At 36.5% G+C, this 21,547-nt stretch overlaps 1 protein-coding gene across 2 annotated transcripts; it reads right to left on the bottom strand.

Annotated features, from left to right (window-relative positions):
- Positions 1–13,631: 13,631 nt before the first annotated feature.
- LOC128533600 (uncharacterized) lies at positions 13,632–21,310 on the bottom strand. 2 transcript variants are annotated; one of them, XM_053507886.1, is made up of 10 exons: positions 21,113–21,310; positions 20,647–20,973; positions 19,801–19,890; positions 18,966–19,019; positions 18,614–18,880; positions 17,932–17,958; positions 17,643–17,690; positions 17,502–17,552; positions 15,794–15,844; positions 13,632–14,748 (listed from the first exon to the last, which is right to left on the bottom strand). In XM_053507886.1, exons 1-10 carry the CDS (start codon positions 21,168–21,170, stop codon positions 14,690–14,692), a joined length of 1,032 nt encoding a protein of 343 aa, XP_053363861.1. In that variant the 5' UTR covers positions 21,171–21,310; the 3' UTR covers positions 13,632–14,689. The 2 variants fall into 2 exon arrangements, with proteins under 2 accessions (XP_053363861.1, XP_053363862.1); XM_053507887.1 differs by having other exon boundaries at positions 17,502–17,549; positions 21,113–21,300.
- Between the last annotated feature and the right edge of the window lie 237 nt (positions 21,311–21,547).

The following is a 21,547-nucleotide window of genomic DNA, read 5'->3' as shown; positions in this document are numbered from 1 at the left end:
GCAGTTTCTTCTTCTTTAAGGGCTTTTTAGCAGTTAGAAGTCAGCTTGTATGTTCACTATCGCCACCTGCTGGATTGGATTGTGGACCAGCAGCTTCAATTCAATTTAATTTGATTAAATTCTATTTTATTTATATAGCGCTTTTAACGACGTTAATTGTCGCAAAGCAGCTTTACAGAATAAATAAAATATGGAAATTAATTCGAAAAGTTTGAGGAAAAGTGTATAAATTATAATTATCAGTTTGAAAGGAAAACAAACCACGCGTGCACACACCTGAAATCTAAATTCCTAAATTCACTTCCCTGTTCCAGTCTCATTTAATATATTTTTTTCTCTTCCCCATATTGTATTCCTTTTTTTTTTTAACCATATTGACCTAATCTCAATCTGGTTATGATCACTTCCTCTCTCGGGTTCCTGCAATATACTTTACCAACACATAGACATTTTTGTATGCTGTACATGTGTCTTTCTGTGTCACCTGTGTCCCAGTATACTTGTCAGATTTTGTGCATATGATCCTTGATGATTTTCTTGACTCCAGCACTAGTTAATAGAGTTTCTTTGAACTGTGTGTGTGTATATTTAGTGGTAACTTAGTCAGCATATTCACTTCCTCCTTTCCCTTAATTCTTACGTGAACTGAAAACCAAAGAAACCTTCACACCCATCTTATGTAGTTGCAACAGGGTATGCAATAGTTTAAACAATATATCCTGCCTGCATACTTGGGAGTAATGTCTAAATGTGTAATATTTACACCATATTTGTACATGAATAATGTGGGTCTCCGTACAATGTACAATTGTACAATACCTGTAAAAATCCCTAAACGTAGAATACTTTCACATCATATTTTTTGGAGTTGTGGTTTAACAGCATGTGTCTGATATGGAATCAGACTGGTTATTTATTTTATATATACTCTATAATCACATGTCACAAAAAACAAACACTAGATCTTTAGTAAATGAGCCAATCCACATCTCTACTGAGATCTCAAGACACACCTGCTGTTGCCTCCTAGCTATCGGTGCACAGTGTAGCATATGTAGGTGTATTATCTGATCCTCAAAATCTATCGTTTGAAAAGTTGGAGTCCATTTCCGTTTGTCTGGCAGACTTTATACGTTATATTTATATACGCTGTAAGCTCAGTTCTGAGGGCATGACTATTTGGTTCAGACTATCTGGCAACACAGGTGCTGACAAACTGCCAGATTCATTTAACACATTGTGTTGATAGTTCCTTCTATTGTAAAGCTAATAATATTCCTAATAAATTCAACTGAACATACTGACACTTTGTCTGTTGCTTTCTTTTTACCAGCCAGAGGGAAAAAAGGAATGAAGAAAGGTGCAACTGTATGCCCTATTTCAGGGGCCTTGAACCATTTGAAATGATAAATTTTCTCCCACTCATTTCTTTGATGTGGTTCTGTACTATAACCCGTATTGGAGGCACTGCGTATTTGTCTTTGATCTTCTGTTGTAGACTTAAATCTATGGATGGCATAATGAGGTAGTGCATGCAGGGTGATACATGGTGTGTGGGGCTGGTGTTTATTGAGGCTATGTTCATGGATACTCCCTACCCTACCAAAGCTGTAAAATGTAGACTTATTATGCTCCAAATACTCCCACAAGATTGCCTAAGAAGGATGTGACTAATTGTGATCTTGTAAAATTACCCAACAGATAATATCAGTTGTCATTTGCAACAGTGTTTCTCACACTTCAGCCTCCATAGCTGATACTAGGAAGAAAACCAAATGGAGGAAGAAAAGATTGGTCATATTGGTTGGTTACTGTCGTATCAATTTAGCTTCCAGTTCTGACACCTTTTCTTGTTAGCCGGCCAGATCTTTATCAGCAATTTGTGCTATATTAGCTGTTGGACCAGACATTTGTGACCTGCCTAGGTAACCACTGCATACCAAGAACACCCCATAAAACATGTTGTTTTGAAGAGGTTCTTTCTCAGTTGTATAGCCATAATGCTTTCATCCTAGCCAGAGGTGCTAGATTATTATGCTTGCCCATTTGTCCTGATTTCACCCATAAAATAATATATCCACCCCTTGATAGTGTAGGGACCATTGTAAAACAATAATCAATATTATTAAACTCCTTTCTCTTTGGTTTTAATGTTTTTATAAAAAAAAAAAAAAATACCTGTAACATGAAGTAAAATACTTATAGCTTTTTTATTACTTTGTTTAAATTATGTTGCTTACAGCTTATGATCAAAATGGATCAATTCTCCAATTCTTCAATATTAAAATATTTCTTTTCCAGTTTAAGTAAATAACCATTCATGCAATATGAATATTGTGAATCTCTCGGTCTACTTCAGTACATGCATGGGGAACAATGCTGACTTGACAGTTATTCAGAAGATCATCACCAACGCACCCTCCACTAAGCGGGTGGACCTCATGAGGTCATTGGAGAAAGGGCTGGCTTTTCACAGAGAGCTGTATAGAAGCATATTCATGGAAGGTTTACTGAAAGGGAAAAGTGTGGTAGGAGAAGAGGCACAAGCAATAGGGATGACCACAGCAGTTGTCAAGATTGTCAAGAAAAGCTGATTCGAGATCTTCTAAGAGCTTCACAAGGGGTGAAGTGAGGCAGGAATGCATCAAGAGCCACCACACACAGAAGTCTTCAGGAGGTGGACTACGACTGTTGCATTCCTAGTACCATTCCACTCCCTAAACCAAATACAACAACAGAAGCTTACTGGGGCTAATAAAAAAAATGGATCATTATCCAGTGGTCCAATGACCTCTTTTCAGATGAAATGAATTTTTGCATTTCATTTGGAGATCAGGGTCCCAGAGACTGGAGGAAGAGAAACCGAGTTGCGGAACATGCATCCCCTAAACACCCTTTTATTTTTCTGATCTTACCTCTATCACACTGGTAATGTTCTCAGAGCAATAACTTACATGATAGATAGTAGATAGTTATATGATAAATTTATTAAATACCCTATAAATGTTCCCAGGGGTTTCACACGAGGCACATAAGGAATTTACAGATTCATAAATGACTTCTCTCTCCACAAAAGAGAACATTGTAATCTTCAGCAATTTGTGAAGCATGAAATATTTTACTCCATCACCAAGCAGAACTTTCAAGACTGTAGTTATCATCTTGTCAAGGACACCTAAAAAAAATAAATTGTTAATGTTTTCCTGGAACCACTTCTAGACATGGTTAAATTTTTCAAGGCATCTCTTCCTTTGCTCCACCTGTGTTAGTGTATCCTTATGTGCCCTCTAGTTAGTGTCAAATCCTTTCAAGTGCTTTCTCTTTCCTTATACGGCAATACTTGTGCCTGGACAGATATTCAAGCAACTTTCTCTCTTTCTCTTTCTATGTTTCTCTGGAACTTAGCCAGGAACATAATAACGATGTTTTGTTTCGGCAGTGTAACAGGTGTACATGACACAAGGCTGAATTTGGCAGTTATATACAGTACAGTACTCTCTCTATGCTGTAATTACTAGAGAACCTTATGCCACTCTTTGTGTGTGCATCCCTCCAAATATATATATATATTAAAAATAAGAAAGCACAGATGACAAAATAAGTGACTCACTCTTTATCTTTATTTTAAACTTTAAATAACAAAACATTAACAAATATTAAAAGAATATATATTTTTTTGTAAATCAGTAGGTATTTAAATTAATTACTAAAATTATATGGGAAGTATCCAATAAATGCAATACATGACAGGGTGTCTGATGAGGCCCTTTACCACTAAAAATGATCTTTTATATTTATAGTACAGTGGTGTGAAAAACTATTTGCCCCTTCCTGATTTCTTATTCTTTTGCATGTTTGTCACACAAAATGTTTCTGATCATCAAACACATTTAACTATTAGTCAAAGATAACACAATTGAACACAAAATGCAGTTTTTAAATGATGTTTTTTATTATTTAGGGAGAAAAAAAACTCCAAACCTACATGGCCCTATGTGAATAAGTGATTGCCCCCCTTGTTAAAAAATAACTTAACTGTGGTTTATCACACCTGAGTTCAATTTCTGTAGCCCCCCCCCCGGCCTGATTACTGCCACACCTGTTTCAATCAAGAAATCACTTAAATAGGAGCTACCTGACACAGACAAGTAGACCAAAAGCACCTCAAAAGCTAGACATCATGCGAAGATCCAAAGAAATTCAGGAACAAGTGAGAACAAAAGTAATTGAGATCTATCAGTCTGGTAAAGGTTATAAAGCCATTTCTAAAGCTTTGGGACTCCAGCGAACCACAGTGAGAGCCATTATCCACAAATGGCAAAAACATGGAACAGTGGTGAACCTTCCCAGGAGTGGCCGGCCGACCAAAATTACCCCAAGAGTGCAGAGACAACTCATCCGAGAGGCTACAAAAGACCCCAGGACAACATCTAAAGAACTGCAGGCCTCACTTGCCTCAATTAAGGTCAGTGTTTACGACTCCACCATAAGAAGGAGACTGGGCAAAAACGGCCTGCATGGCAGATTTCCAAGGCGCAAACCACTTTTAAGCAAAAAGAACATTAAGGCTCGTCTCAATTTTGCTAAAAAACATCTCAATGATTGCCAAGACTTTTGGGAAAATACCTTGTGGACCGACGAGACAAAAGTTGAACTTTTTGGAAGGCGCGTGTCCCGTTACATCTGGCATGAAAGTAACACAGCATTTCAGAAAAAGAACATCATACCAACAGTAAAATATGGTGGTGGTAGTGTGATGGTCTGGGGTTGTTTTGCTGCTTCAGGACCTGGAAGGTTTGCTGTGATAGATGGAACCATGAATTCTACTGTCTACCAAAAAATCCTGAAGGAGAATGTCCGGCCATCTGTTCGTCAACTCAAACTGAAGCGATCTTGGGTGCTGCAGCAGGACAATAACCCAAAACACACCAGCAAATCCACCTTTGAATGGCTGAAGAAAAACAAAATGAAGACTTTGGAGTGGCCTAGTCAAAGTCCTGACCTGAATCCTATTGAGATGTTGTGGCATGGCCTTAAAAAGGCGGTTCATGCTAGAAAACCCTCAAATAAAGCTGAATTACAACAATTCTGCAAAGATGAGTGGGCCAAAATTCCTCCAGAGCGCTGTAAAAGACTCGTTGCAAGTTATCGCAAACGCTTGATTGCAGTTATTGCTGCTAAGGGTGGCCCAACCAGTTATTAGGTTCAGGGGGCAATTACTTTTTCACACAGGGCCATGTAGGCTTGGATTTTTTTTTTCCTCCAAATAATAAAAACCATCGTTTAAAAACTGCATTTTGTGTTTACTTGTGTTATCTTTGACTAATAGTTAAATATGTTTGATGATCAGAAACATTTTGTGTGACAAACATGCAAAAGAATAAGAAATCAGGAAGGGGGCAAATAGTTTTTCACACCACTGTATATCCCAATGAGTCTTTTTGTCTAGTAAAAGTTATTTAAATTTTTTTACAGTATGTATATATTTTTCTGCTAACCAAATGTGTTCCTCTTATCACTTAGCAGCTATAAACTGTTCTCTTGTCAGTCTTTTTTTTCTTGTGAAAAGAAAAAAAAAATGCATGTCTCCACATTTTCATAAAGTTGGTGTCCCACTAATTCCTCATTTAATCATCAGTTCCAAATATCCTCCCCCTCAAAAAAAAGAGCAAAAATTCAAATTTTCTTTACATCTCCAGGCACTGGGCTGACGTTGAACATCCTGCCTGTTTCTGACTATCAAGAATGCACAGTCAGCCAAAACAGTGCCACAGAGACTTCCTGACCTTCATACAGTAACAATGTTTAAAACTAGGTCGGGTCAAACAAACATAACATGTTCTTATTTAATGCCTATGTAAGCTTAAAAGGGAAAGAAAATAAGAATGGGAGATTTCTTAAATATGTACAGCTGAATTTTACTACAAAATAATTAATTAATAATAACTAATTAATAATTTTAAAAAGTAACAATTCACCCATAAAGGAATAAAAGGACAAAAAACAGGACAGCTGGTATTTCACTACATAAACATAATCATTTATATGACAAATAGTCAACTAGATTAAACGTATGCTTTGTGAAGGAGAGTCCATCCGACCTCATTACAGTATGTAAGTCAGGACTAGGTGAAGCCCAACACTCATTAAATATAAGCTCAAGGTCTTCATCCTCATGCTTCAAGACAAATACCTTGACAAATACCAGCTCCCCCAGAGTGTGCATCACATAATGCAAAAAAGAATTTAAAAAATCTTGGTTTAGTAGCACCGAGGTCCAATTTCCAATTTTCAAACATTTTCTTTGCACTGCTGCAAAACGTTACAGAGCACATTACACAATACTTAAAAGTTCAGGTGACGTAAAAAAAAAGGTAAAATTTGATTGCTTCTTTAATGATAGATAATAAATCCTGTAAACTGTAACCTGTTGGAGTTATTATTGTCAACATTAATACCACCATCCAAACTATAAAATAACACGTATGGAATTATGTATTAAAAAACAAAAAGTGTTAAACATACCAGCAAATGTTTTATATAATTTAGATGTTCCAAAGTACATTTAGCTTTGATGATAACTTGGCACACTCGTGGGATTCTCTCATCAGAGTCATGAGGCAGTCACCTCAAATTTTTTTAATTCACAGTTGTGTGATGGGCAGCATAGTGGTATAGTGGTTATCACTGTCAGGGTCTGGGTTCCAGCCAGGTTCGATTCCTGTCCCTTGGTGGGTTTCCTCCAAGTACTCTGGTTTCCTCCCACAGCCCAAAGACATGCAGATTAGTCTAAATGGTGTTCCCAAAGCGCTATAGACGATGAGTAAGTAAGTGAGTTGTGTGTTGGCAAGAGTTAATTTGTGACATTTTTAAGCACCTTTTTGAAGCATCTTAATGTGCTTCAGACCATCAGTTGGTACAGAATCAATAGCCCTACTGTACAAATACTGTACTGTAAAATAGTCCATCATTAATTTAAGAAATGAAGATCAGTCAACTTGAAAAATCTTAATAACTTTGGATGTACAGTATCTCCAAGTGCAGTTGTCAAAATAAATAACAGCTACAATGAAACTGGCTTTCATGAGGATGGGGATTGTCCCAGAAAAGGAAGACCAAGAGCTATCTCTGCTGCATGGGAAAAGTTTATTAGAATGACTGGCCTCAGAAACTGCCGATTTACAGCATGTCAGATTAGAGCCCACGCAAATGCTTCTCAGAGTTCAAGCGGTAGACATATTTCAACATCGACTGTTTAGAGGAAATTGCGTGAGTCAGGCCTATAAGGTCGAATTGCAGCAAAGAAGCCATTTCTTTGGAAGTCCAACAAGCAGAAGAGCCTTGCTTGGTCCAAGATACTCATCAACTGAAAACTGCCCTTTGGTCTTATAAGATCAAATTTGAAAGTTATGGTTCTAACTGTCATGTCTCTGTTGGATGTTCTTGAATGTATGGTTCCCACTGTGAAGCACTGTGAGGGGGACGTGTGATGGTGTGGAGGTGCTTTGCTGGTGACATTGTTGGTGACTTAGTCAAAGTTGAGAGCAATTTAACCAGCATGTCTACCACAGCCTTTTCAGCGATGTGCCATCCTATCTAGTTTGCACTTGGGTGGGATCATCATTTGTTTTTCAACAGGGCAATGACCCCAAACATATGCCTAGATTATGTAAGAGTTATTTGGCTAAGAAGGAGAGTGATGGAGTGCTGCACAGGATGACCGATTCAAATCCATCTAAATCCAATTGAGATGGTTTGGGATGAGTTAGACCAGAGAATAAAGCAAAAGCAGCCAACAAATATTCAACACCTTTGGGAACTCCTTCACAATTAATGGAAGACCATTTTCCCAACATTTGTAGTGCATTTATACCTTTACAGCAATTTAAATACAATAACATGGAATCCACATAATGTGTTTTTTAGATTGGTATAGTTAGTTAGTTAATTAATTAATTAATTAATTAATTAAATTATATAGTTAGATGTCATTGAACAGTTCAGGCACAGTCAAGCAAACAATAAAAAGTTTTTAAAAAATCGAATTAAAGTGTATAAGCATGAGTATGGCTTCAAATAGTAACCTGTTTGAAGCAGTGCTCGTATGATATACAGAAAAAAATCTCCCTATCAGCACACTGCACATTGAAGTAGGCTAGATAACAATACGTGTGTGATGTTGCAAAAGAATTGTAAATGGTCTTCGGCTTACCGTTGTATGAACATGACAGCTGCTGTGTGAAACACAGATAATAATAGAAGTCTGGTGTATCCGTTATGCCATATGAGCACCGCCCAGCAATTACTTTAAGGTCATGGTACCAGTGCTCATCGGTAGCAGTGTTTAAAACAACACATATTTAAATAAATACACTGATACTAATTTTTATTATTATTATTATTATTATTATTATTTGCTAAACCAAAACCTACCCTAGACATATATTTATGTCGGCAATCGCTGACTAATATCTTTGACAATGTAAGCAAATATGTTTTTGCCTGTGCATGTGACATTTTTTTTGCTTTCAGTTTGTTTGCAAAAGCTCTGGACTTCACAGATCAGCAGCATAGTTACCATTAATCCCCATACTGTATGCATAAAAATTTTTGTATGTTTTATGCATACAATATAAAGTTATTGATTGGATTATTTGGTCAAAGAGGAGATTTATAGATGTAGCGACAAAGGACATAAAGTCCTTGGTGTGAGGTTAAGATTCAAAGAACGTTAATAATCCCAAAGGGAAATTAGATGGAGGCAAATGATTTACTGTGGTGACCCCTGAAAGGGAACAGCGAAAGACAAAAAAGAAGACTTAGTCCTTAGTTTTTATGGGAAAACTAAAAGCAAACCCATATTCACGTGCCGTTTACAGACAACATAGTTGCATGTGTTTACTCCCAATCCAAAATTGTAGGATGAGATAATAGCGCAGGGGTCTTATTTAAGGTTAATTCTGTTGCCCTATCTACTGTCACTGCAAATGTGTACATTCACGTTACATGTAAATGTAACATTATGTCATTCCCTCTTATTGTGTTTCGAAGTCTTTTAGGGATCCAAGTCCTCTTTTTACACAAATTGCCACAGCATGCACAGTAGATACAGCTGGTCTGCCTTTTGACCCCTTCCTCTCAATTTAGGATTTATCGGAAACAAACTCATAAATGGTGCATTATCAAATGTGTAATATACTAAATTGCATTTGTGTGTATATATATATGCCTTTGCTATAGACGTGTCTACATCCTCAGATATATCCTCTAAAAGACATTTATCATTAAGGAAATTTTAAGGGCAGCTATAAAATGCCAACAGGACTTACTGGGGTAGGGAGAAGCCAATGTTATGTCGCTGGGGCCCTCTAGTGGCTGGCTGCTGAACCGTTTTAGCCCCGCCCCTTTTCAACATTGACCTAAAGGTCTTGACATTTCTGCAGGAAAGATGTATCATGTTTTTCCTGAAACTGTTCTAACATCACCTCAGCAGGGAGATCGTTGCAGTTTTTTGTCCAGTCATGTTTTTCAATTTAATGTCTGACCTTGCTTATGGTGATGATAATATAGTTATTCTGAAACTAAATATAAGTAAGCAAAGTGATGAGAAATATATGTTACTAACACTAGCTAAGAATAAAAAATGGGGGGAAACAGTCAGGCACTCTGTCCTGAAGGATTATGTTCTTATATGAGTTAACTTCAGTCTAGTTGTAACACTACACCAGGTGGGAAAGTTTAAAGGGGATAAAACACTTAGTTATTAGCTATTTATGTTTAGCTAATGCTTTTAACAGATAGTGTCATAAAAATAAAAAACAACTAAGACAGTATAATGACACAAAAAAGAGTTTTATTGCTCATGTTTATAGGACAGTTTCTGTTTACAAAAACAGAAAGCTTGTATTAATCAAATCCAAGATTGCTGGTTTTAAAACGCTAAAATTAAGCAGAATATTGTCCAGGTCTCCCTTGTGCTGGTGTGGCAGCCTTGCCACCTCGGGCATGACTCCACAAGACCTTTGGGTGTGTGCTGTGGTGACGTTAGCAGCAGTTGCTGTGGGTTGTTGGTCGGGCCCTCAGACTTTTGTTCACTGCATTCCATGAATGCTCGGTTAGATTGACATCTGGGGAGTTTGGAGGCCAAATCAGCGACCTTGAACTCTTTGCTTGCTAAGCCTCATATGCAACAGGCTGTGATGCACTGGGTGTTCTGATATCTTTCTATAATAGACAGAATTAACTTTTTTCAGCAATTTGTGCTGTATTGGCTTTTCTGTGGGATTGGACCAGACAGGCTAGCCTTTGGTCCCCGCAGACATAGAACCTTGAGTTCCCATGATCCTGTCACCAATGTTTACTGGTATATAATTGATAATCATCGTTGTTCAATTCACATGGCAGTGCTGTAGCTGCTCTGTGTAGAATTCCTTATTAGAACAAGCACAAGTTAAACAAACAGTAGAAACATAAAAATACATACATACACAAAAACTAGAAAAAAAAATAAGCCAATGCACAGCATAAACAAGAACTTTAGCTTTAACTGTGTGGTACATATGATACATACTGTACACAATTAATACATTTATTTAAATTTTTGTCAATGCTTGAACAAAATGTATGCCTTATATAGCTTATTTTACTTATCCCAAATACTGCATTCATGGTCCAATGAAATAAGTGTAGTTTTGGGGAATTATGTTTTATATAATGGGAAAAAAAGTTTTTTTTATTAAAAAATAAAATAAAGAATTAGTCGTTTTTTTTTTTTAAATCCTTTATTTTGATTTATCATAATTCTAAAGAGTTTTCTCAGATGGTCTCCCAGAAACTGGGGCCCTGTGACCTTGATTAGATTAAATTGCATCTCTAATGGGTTTTATACAAAATTCTTTTTATATGTTTTATACAAAAAGAAAAACTATTGAGAGCATCCTGAGCAGCTCCATTACTGACTGGTTTGGGATTTGTGCCAACTCAGACAGCATGAACCTATAGCGGATAGTGAGGACAGCCGATAAGATCTACACCACACGCTGCATCCAAAGCCACCAGCATTGTGGCTGATCAGGCAAACTTTCAGAACTCTTTTCTATCTTGCTGCTACTTTAACAAGAAATGTTTACTGTTTTTCATCTTTCGTCTCAAGTTATTTGCACTAACTCAACTCATTGCTCTTCTTTGGACCTTTGCATTTGCACTTTATGTTGTCTTTTTGCTGTCCTTTTGTGTAGTACTTAGATAGTTTTATTAATTAGTGTTTATTTGTTTTGTCTTAGCTAGTCAGCTAATTAGAAGTCTTAGGTAGCTAGTTTGATTTGTTAATTTATGTTGGTAAATGTAGCTATGTGTGGTGAAGTGGGTAAGTTCCCACCTATAATTTACAACGTTAGCCTATCAGAGCTTGGTAAAGGTTCTATAAAGACTGCAACTAGGCCACCTGGGATGCGTCATTGCTAGTTCCGCCCCCTTGGTGTGTGTGGGTCTCTGGTCAGCAGCTGGAATAGTACCTTCGCAGCTTCACAGCGGTGTGCAGGATACCAGGGACATTTCATTGCCAGCTCCGCTTTGGGGTGTGTGGGTCTCTAATTAGCAGCTTCAGGGTGGTGTGCAGGCTACCTGGGATGCGTTATTGCCAGCTCCACCATTGGGGTGTGTGGGTCCTTGTTTAGCAGCAGCATCTTGTTTCCCGGTGTGCAGGCTGTTGGTTTAAGCCTGTCACCTTTGAGTATACAGTACTGCAGAGATTTTGGCTGTGAGCAACTGTTTGACTTGGGTGGCCCGGTGACCTGCAGGACAAATCAGTTCATTGGGAACGCCTTTTTATACAGAACGGAATAACGGTGGCGCTGTTGTTCTGTTGCTTCTTTGTTGCTACTTTGTTTTGCTACACTGTCTTGCTACTCCTCATAGTTTGTGTATTTGGGTTTTGGTTGCTTTGGTTGTATGATTCCTTTGATTCTTGTTTCTGTTGTTTGTTTGGCCTGATCAAGTTTTGTTTATAATTTTTTTGCTTTCTTCCTTTTGTTTTTTGGGGTATAGTGTCAGTTGTTTCTTATTAATGATAAGTATTGTATATTGGTTTTCTTATTCCAGCTTATTGTAATTTTGTGTGTTTTTGTGTCTGGTTGTTTAAGGCCCCTGAGCTGGAAGGCTAGCTGCTCTAGTACGATGGTGGTGGTGTCAGGAGCGCAGAGTGTGGATTGGTTATGATCACTCACCTCACTGCGTGTGTGCATGTGTGTGTGTGTGTATGGTGTAGGAATGATTAGTTTACAGCTAGCCTACCCAACTATTACGCTGTTTACGTACCTCATCCAAGCTATATTTTATTCTGTCTTTTTAATACAGGGTGGGCCATTTATATGGATACACCTTAATAAAATGGAAATGGTTGGTGATATTAACTTCCTGTTTGTGGCACATTAATATATGTGAGGGGGAAAACTTTTCAAGATGGGTGGTGACCATGGTGGCCATTTTGAAGTCTAATAACTGCTTTATAAGTGGTCAGAAACTTTTAAATAACTCATGAAAGAATAATAAGTTACATTAAAACTAAGCACCCATTGTTTTTCTTGTGAAATTCCCAATAAGTTTAATGTGTCACATGACCCTCTTCCTATTGAAAAAACAAAAGTTGGATCCAAAATGTCCGACTTCAAAATGGCTACCATGGTCACCACCCATCTTAAAAAGTTTTCCCCCTCACATATACTAATGTGCCACAAACAGGAAGTTAATATCACCAACCATTCCCATTTTATTAAGGTGTATCCATATAAATGGTATGAATCTGTCAATGGAATTTCAATAAACATACTGCATACTGATTCCATGTGTGCCTGAGTCGATTCAGTATTTAGTTCCCCTTATTGTAAAGAGGTGGCGTAATAAGCATTAACATACATTTCTTAACGCTTTGAGTATTCATAGTGAAATTAGACCCAGGCCCGCCACATATGCTGTACTGTATGTATTTAGCACCTTGGTCCCGGAGGAATGACAGATGTGGGCAGAAAAAAAAAGGAAAATTTAATATTTATTAATTTAGGTATTCATGTACTTATTGTTTAAAAAGGTCCAATTATGCCATTTTATAGGTTGCTAATATTGCTTAATGAGTCTTTTAAAACATGTTTACATGTATGCAAGGTCAAAAAACACATTAGTTTTTTCCAAAAATAGATTTAATTTTACCCCATTTCTAAATGATTCGTAAACATCTCGTGTGAAGCAGTTTGAAGATTCAGTCTGTCTAAACCCCTCCTTTCCATGAGCCCTCACTGCTGTGATTGGTTTGATGGCGTGGTGTTTTATGATTGGTCTACCGCTACAGCGTGTGTCGGAAAATGAAACGCCCAAGCCCATAACTGAATGACGGCTCTGGAGACCCGTCAATACATAGAAAAGATGGCGTCGTTTTTTTTGGCCAGTGAGCAAAAAGGACAAACACAAACAAGTAGATAAAGCAAATGTGTATTATACAAAACTAAATAAAGTAAATGAAAAAGGTGCACCACAACCAAACAAAGATATAAACAATATTTACAAACTATATATGATAAACGGTAGTGTATGTGTGCGTGAACGCGAGTGAGTGGAAAATGTCCGAAGTCCATGTTTACGTATGTGTGTTAGATAATACATACATACATAAAGTATAGTTCGATCTCACCTGGGTTAATGAAATCTGGGAGGCCTATGACAGAGGGTGAGAAGTCCGGGGAATATGTCCAGTCAAAGATAATCCGGTTAAAAAATCTTTAAAAGAAAATTAAATACAGCAATCTCTCCATCTCTCGTTGAAACAAATAACGCCAGCGCTGCTCCACCATTACTACTCCTCCCTCCGCTCTTTCCTGGCTGTCCCGGCAGGTCAGGGAAAGGGCAAGGGCATGCGCACTTTGCGAGTGTGATGCATTTTTGCCGTAAGAGGGCAAGGCGCATGCGCACTTCGCGTGTGTGATGCAATTTTTTCCCTCGGGGCTTGCCGTAGAAGCTAAGGCAAGAGGCATGCACACTTCGCGAGTGTTAAATTAAGTTTTAGTGAATGGTGGAGAATAAACAGTTAAAAAAGGATTTCGTGTGCTCTCGTATTTTTATTGTTTTTTTATATTACAAAGTGTTTAACCGAACCCGGCGTGAATGCTCGGTCACATTAACAAGAGTGTGGGAACGTTAATTGTAAAATGGCGGGCAAGTTGTTCGAGACGTAGAACGTGGGCGGACATTATGCAAATACTGTATGTTACGGAGTGACGTGGATTCGTAACAGAGTAAAAATAGATTTGCTAACGACTCGTTTAGGCGAATGTGAGCCAACGCTTTTTTTAAGAGACAAAAAACCTTAATTTATCGTGCACTGCCAGCATCACAGACAGTGCAGATAGTTTATGTTCACATACAGCTACATGAAAGATCATATTTGTAAAAGCATAATAGGGGCTGTTTAAACAAGAAAATTATCTAAAAAGTAATGAATAATGTTATTTGTAAACAGTCAAATAAATAATTCACACATGACATGACCTTTTAACTTCTTTACACAGTAAAACCAGAATGTAGGAAAATATATTATTTGCTTATATATTAACTCACAAATCCAGTGGAGCAATAATTATTAAAACATTACAATACATTCAATAAAAAAAGACATATTTTCAGGGCATTGAAAGATGATTGGTTATTGTTTGGGTTTGGTGGATATGTGCTGGTCATATAATGGATTTTTGAACTGATATTCTGATGGAGAGAAATGAGAAAGAAGAGACAAAAGTAAATATTCTTGTGTAATATTTCTATATACAAAACGATTTTCAAAAACTGCCTACTCTATATTCTTCTAACAGTAAATAATTTTCATAATGAAAAAGCTTATATTTATACTTATAAGTATAATAATTAGTAAATGTGTATAATATAACTTTACTGTTCACAGTGGACTGTTAATAGAGAACAAATATACTTTGAATGAGGGTATGTACTATAACATCAAGTGCATCTTTATTTATTTTAGATTCAGTGATGAAGCTAACATTTGCATCATTGACACAGCTGCTAAGTTATTAAAATGAAATGTACATACTGTGATTTGTTTAAATTAGATATTTACTATGTTCCTATTGTTTGGAATAGGGAATACAAGGTGCAAAGTATAATTACTGATCATGAATGAATATCATGAATAGAACTTGGATTATATCAAAGCTATCAAAATATAGTAATGTTATGTTACTTCTGTAGTATTACTATTTCTACCTAGTCTCTATGCCCTGAGTCAGAGTCTGGTGTATTATTCCACTTATACCACAGTGATTTGCTAACAACTGCAATGTTTAATGTAATAATAAATGAAATACTGCTGAATTTGTGGGTTATTTGTAAAATAGAAAACATGAGGGAACATGCAGTATTGATGGGGTTTTATTCGGACCTTTATAGCCAAATGTGTGAAAGGGTCTTCTGTCTCTCTCTCTCTGACTCTTAAAAAAGATGGTCCCTTTTCAAAAAAAAGTGTCAGCTCTTTTGTTCTAAGAATTGCCCATCCTGGTAAACTCTGCAAAGCACTTGGAACTGCTGACACCCAACCTATTTTCATTGTCATTATTAATTACAAATAATCCTAGCAAGATTAATTTCTTAAATAACATTCTTAAATTTATCTAAATCTTAGATTATGTTGTGTGTCCAACATACAAGTTGAGACAAACCATGGGGTTCTACAAAAATATGTCACACTGTGGTATAAAAGTATAATTTATAATTAAATTATGTTTTGTCAGTGTACCTTTGTCTTTGTTCCCAGCGTAGCCAGTATTGTGTATCTGTGCCTGATTGGCTAGGACATAAAAGAACAAGACGTTTTTTATTGTTTGTGCAAATTAGATTAGATCTAAACACCTCTATTTAAATAGCAGGTATTTGTGGTGTAAAAATATGGCAAGATCCTTTTCCCATTTCATGTGATGTAGCACCCAACAAAAAAATGGAAATGTTTTAGGGGGAAAAGGACCTGGAATAGGACCAGCTGTTTCTGTAGGATTTTCTTGAAATCATCTTAGTTTCCAACTGGGAAGTCCTTAAAGTCTGAAAAGAACTTACAAAGCATGTATTTAATCGTCGAAGGTGGGAAACAAAATATTCTCCCGAACTGTCTAAAGATAAATATTAAAAGAGCAGCAGGCATGTGCTGGTCACTCCCTATGTGTGACACCTTTTTTGGTTCCCTATATGCCTGGGCTATCACATCCTTCGTACAGTGGGAGCATTATTGCCTCACCTGCAGAAGAGCTGGGTTTGTTTCCCTGATGAGAATGCAATTTCAGTGCTGATCTATTGCTATTTTCAGTCCTGGGTAAGTGCAATTTAGGCCTAGAGAAAACGTAAAGGGGTTGCATCAAGAAGGGGCCAGGGTCAAGAGGGGGCTGTCTACATGCCGACAAAGGGCAACATACTCCCCACCCCTGAAAAGATATCCATTATCCCAGTGGCAGGTTTTTACAGGGTTGGGTTGCCAGCTTGACTCCCAATTGTATCTATGAGGGGTGAAGGACCTTCCTAAAGGGCCCATCAGTGCCAACATGGCAGCCCTGGGGCACAAACAAGGGGCATTCTGATCCTCAACAACCTGACAACCTGCCTCAAGGAGGCAAAAAGCTCACGTGAGCTCACAGATGCCCATTATTGGCTAAAGAGTCGTGATTAATGTGAGAGTGCTAAGTGCCTCCCCTCCTACTTGCTGACAGAGCTTGGCCAATCAGCTCTCTCTCCAGACCCCAGGCTGCTAGAGCTTCACCCGTGAATCGGACTAGTGACCTCTGGATGATAGAGCAAGCACTTGCGCCACCTACAGCATTGAATGGTAAGTTCTGGATCTGGTTGCAACACAATGCCATGAAGTTGCTTTTCTTAAGCATGTCCTCCAGATTCAGCTCTATTCAGGATAAATGGAGTCATGCATACCTCCAAATACGAATCTATTCTGGCAGAAAACCTCTGCAGGCCTCGGATAGACAGCAGAAGATAAGGAAAATCATTACCTTCCTGCATAATAATGACTCAAAGCACAAAGTCAACAAAAGAAATGTCTTCAGAAGAAGAGGATGAACTTATTGAAATGACCAAGACACAGCTCAGGGGTCTGTGCACAGAAGATCCTCACAATTTTATAGATCTGGGGCAAATGAAGATGGTATAAGACTAAGTGTGGTATTGTAAGACAAATCTGTTTTAAGAAGGTATTATTTACCGGAGTACACACTTATGCAAACAGGGTAAGTTTTCCCTTTTTTTTCTTTACGTTAAAGGTTTTTATTATATTATTTGTATGAAATATAATTTACAAAAAATTAATCTGAAAAAAATTGTTTTGGTTTCATTTCGTACTTAACAAAGCCTGCTATTTTAACAGAGGTGTGTAAAATTTTTAATCACTGTAATAATCTAAAATCTATTCAAATGCTAAACAAGTGAAAAATTAAGAGATTGTAACATACCATAGTATAGTCCTGATTTTGACTGCTGTTTTGGCAATTTTCTGATTGCTGCTGCAGATGATGAGTTTCAGTCACTTTTTGTGGAAAATCTTTACACAATAAATAATAATTTTTTTACTGTAATGAAAAATAAGGTATTACCTTTTGGGGGGATTTTTGACTTTTGATTGGGATCGTGTTCATCATTTTCTTAAAAAAAAAAAAAGATTCATAATAAAAAAAAAATAATCATAGTAAAAGACAGCAGCCGGGCAAGAATTGATAAATTCATAATTCATAATCCAATGATTAAGATTTATGCCAATGTCAAATGCACTTTAGAACACTTGTACTTGATTGTACTGTACTGATTTTTTAATCTGTTTAATTTTTTTTTTTTAATAATTTTAAAATAACTTAAAATAAAGAGGGACAACGGGTAAAAACGTACCATAAACACTTTTGTTGTTATGGTGACCTGGGAAAAAGGTGAACAAATTAAAATCTAATAAATAATAATAAGAAATCACTTAAAATCAATTAAAATGAACAAATCACAAAATTGTTACTAATACTTATGTACTATTTCTTAATAAAATAATACAATTGATTTCTACATTTCTACATTGATAAGTATTGTTTTATACAGTTAGCTTTTCATTTGTACAATTCTTAACTGATTATTTGAACTTAAAATGAAAAACAATTTAAAAAGTGTTAAATAATCGAACACATTATTAATTCTGTAGCGTCTCAAATGTGTCTTCATAAGGTTTTTTGCGGACGAAAAAGGTCACTGAGTGCCAAAAGCCACATCTAAATTTTACTGGTTAACACGTGACCTGATAGGCAGCGCAGAACATAACACAACAAATATTTATGCTTGTATTCATGCTTGCTAGTCAGCTAAATATGTTAATAAGCTTGCACCTTCGAAGAACCACAGACCCAATTCTCAATGCTATGTTTATATTAAGCAGATGAAATGCGATCACCATACTGCAGATGTTGACTTAAAAATGAGGATTGGGGTTGATAATGTAATACCTGCAAACATGTCTTGCAACAATACTTGTGAATAAAAGTAAATAAATTTTAACTAAAACAGCATTTATGGTAAAACATTTCTTTACCTCGCATATCCCTCTCCAGATTGAGTCCAGTAGAAAATGCACTGTCAACATCGTCATACAGATCAGGACTATTTCTTCTTTCAGTGTTCACATAATCCTCGTCCTGGTTGTCACTCGCTGTATCTTCACCCTTGCCGTCAGGCTCTTCCTCCAGTGCATTTTCATAATCTGCCTCATGTGTATCACTCTCTATGTTTTCATACTCACCATCACAATCATCAACCTTGGCGCTCTCAGCACGCTGAGTTTGTTTTGCCTCCTGTTGTTCTTATATAATGTAATCACCAAAAAGGTCATGAACTTGCTTTTATTAAGGTCTATAAATGATGGGATTACAACAAATTGCACTCACCTTTGTTTTCTGAGTTAACATAATAAGAAGACGATGATCTTTTTATACACTTTACTGTTAAAACAGAGAAAACATTGCTACAGCTTTATTTCCCATACAACAGTATGCAAGAATTATATTGTTTATGTACACTAATGTACTATACATTGTCTACATTTATCTTCTCCCAATAAAAAGTACATTGTATTTAGTGTGTTTTTAATTTACAATTAATTACTGAAACACACTTACAGTATTATACTATAATATCTTTATAATAATGAGATAATCTATGTTGATTTTAAGCAGGATAGTACAAATTGTTGCAAATATAATTACAGTATTAAAAAAATCTATTTGCACATTTTGCTGATGCTTCACAAAAACAACTTAAAACCGAGGCAGGAAATAACTTTTAAGTCTAAGGGCCTTGCTCAGGAACCCAACCAAGGCAGCAGTAGAACTAAAGCCACAACCTCAACGTCTTGACCACCAAGCTACCACAAGTAACTATAAACTGATCCGGGCACCTCTATTATTTAACTCGAGAAGAATTTTTCAAACAATCTCACCCTTACCAAAACTTGAAACACCACTGTCCACTGCTTTCTAATATTTTAGTGTAAACCAATGCCGTCCCGTAATTGCCAAATTGCTTACCGTATATCTTGTATAAACAAATTACACAAAAAACCTTTACATTAATGTACTGTAAAATATAGATTTTTTTTTTTTTTTTTTACAAAATATAGATTTTTTTTCCATGTACAAAATTAGTCCCATTGACAAGCATACCTAAACAAGGAACATTTTTATAAAAAAAAAAAAAAACTAATATAAAATGTCAAATTCTCACCTCTGAATTTACAGATAAGAACAAAAACAAACACAAGCAGAATCAATATTCCACCTCCAGCAGCAAAATAGTACCATGGGATATGCAAACCTGCCAACACATATGAACATAGTTTCAGCATTGCTACATGTAAATCTTGATTATGTAGCTTTATGCAGGGGGTTTATTCTATTTTAATTTAAAGATTAACTGATAAGAGGGTCTGGTGGTATACATGGGCAACGTATTTCAATAATAAAAAAATAATATCTGTGGCATCTGTTAGATGTGGGTGTATAGGTAAAATAAAGGATACTGAATGTGAATGTGGTGAATTATTTACTCTGATAGCCTTATTCCCCATTATGCATTTAGGGAAGAAACTAAAAGTAGTAACACGACTTATGCAAAATAAAAATTACACCAAATGATTGTGCACATACAAAAGAAGTGCAAGTTTAGTATTTTTCATTTGAATGAAAAGTTAACATTTTCTGTTTACATTATTTGGTACGTAGAGAATAAAAGGCATGACCTCAAAAGGCCTAAATAGAATCACAAAAAGTGCAGTTGTATGTTTGCCTATCTAATAATTTGCCCTACATCATTAATATTATACATTCATTTATCCTTTGCTATACTGCATTGCTCAACCCAAATTATTTCATTGTTTCATTCAAATTATCTCAGTCACTTATTTTCAGTAATTGCTCTATCCTGATCAGGGTTACCGTGTGCAGGGTTTATCCTGAAAACTACTGTACTACTGTAAAGTTTTAACTGGGTTTGTTCATTGGTGTTCAATTCTCCTCAATTAATTAGCCTATTAGCTTACAATTTTCTATTTTCATATCACTATGTTGATACCTGAACTTTGTGAGAGCGTTAATTCAACTCTCTGGCACTCGTGGCTCAGCTCACAGCAGTAGGTGCCCACGTCAGAGGCCTGGAACTGATGAACGAGGATGGAGAAGTTTCCTCTGCCGAAGAGGTAGGGGAATACTGTTAATCTGCCATCCCTAGGATCCTCAAAGGTGACATTTCCATTAGGCCTGATGATTAGAAGGCGGGAAGATTGCCTCCAACTGGCTTCTTCGGTTTTCGAGCTGTTCAAAAGTGTGCATGGAAGCAACACCTCCGAGCCCGGTCGAATGTGAAGAATAGTGTTCATGCATGACTCTGAACAAGTTAATCCTAAACAATAATATCCATAACAGTTACTCTTTAATCACATGTGCAGTGCAAATTAGAGCTCTAAACTATATTTTTATTTGAGTTGGATTGTTTTTGTTAAAAATTGATGACGAGGATAAAAAAATAAATTTTCACTCACCATTTGACACAAGGACACTGAAAAATGCTAAAAGTTGAATAAAGTATTTCACGCACATGTCCTACTTGTTACACACAATGGCAATGGAACAAGGAAGAGGCAGAGTACAGAAATAGTCCTTCCTGTAGATGGCTGTCCTCTGTCATTTCCTGAGACACCCCCCTTTTAAGCCTATATGTGGACATTTGCTAAGAAATAATATGAAAACTGTTTATCTATGGGTTTAAATCAAATATCAATTTCAATGAATTTAAAAAAAAAAATGTATGCCCAAATTTTGCCTTAATTATGCATATGTAATATGTGTTAATATGTGCTATTGTACAACATTATTATTGTGTTGTGTTTAAAAGCTATTTACTACAGTATAAAGACATTTCATGATGTTGCTAGTGTAGACAGGCTGTAAGTGGGTGAGCTAACATTTACTACAGC

Source organism: Clarias gariepinus, chromosome 11 (assembly GCF_024256425.1).
Source record: "Clarias gariepinus isolate MV-2021 ecotype Netherlands chromosome 11, CGAR_prim_01v2, whole genome shotgun sequence".
Taxonomy (NCBI): domain Eukaryota; kingdom Metazoa; phylum Chordata; class Actinopteri; order Siluriformes; family Clariidae; genus Clarias; species Clarias gariepinus.
The sequence above is the reverse complement of the archived record's forward strand: the minus strand, read 5'-3'. Positions and strand labels throughout refer to the sequence as shown.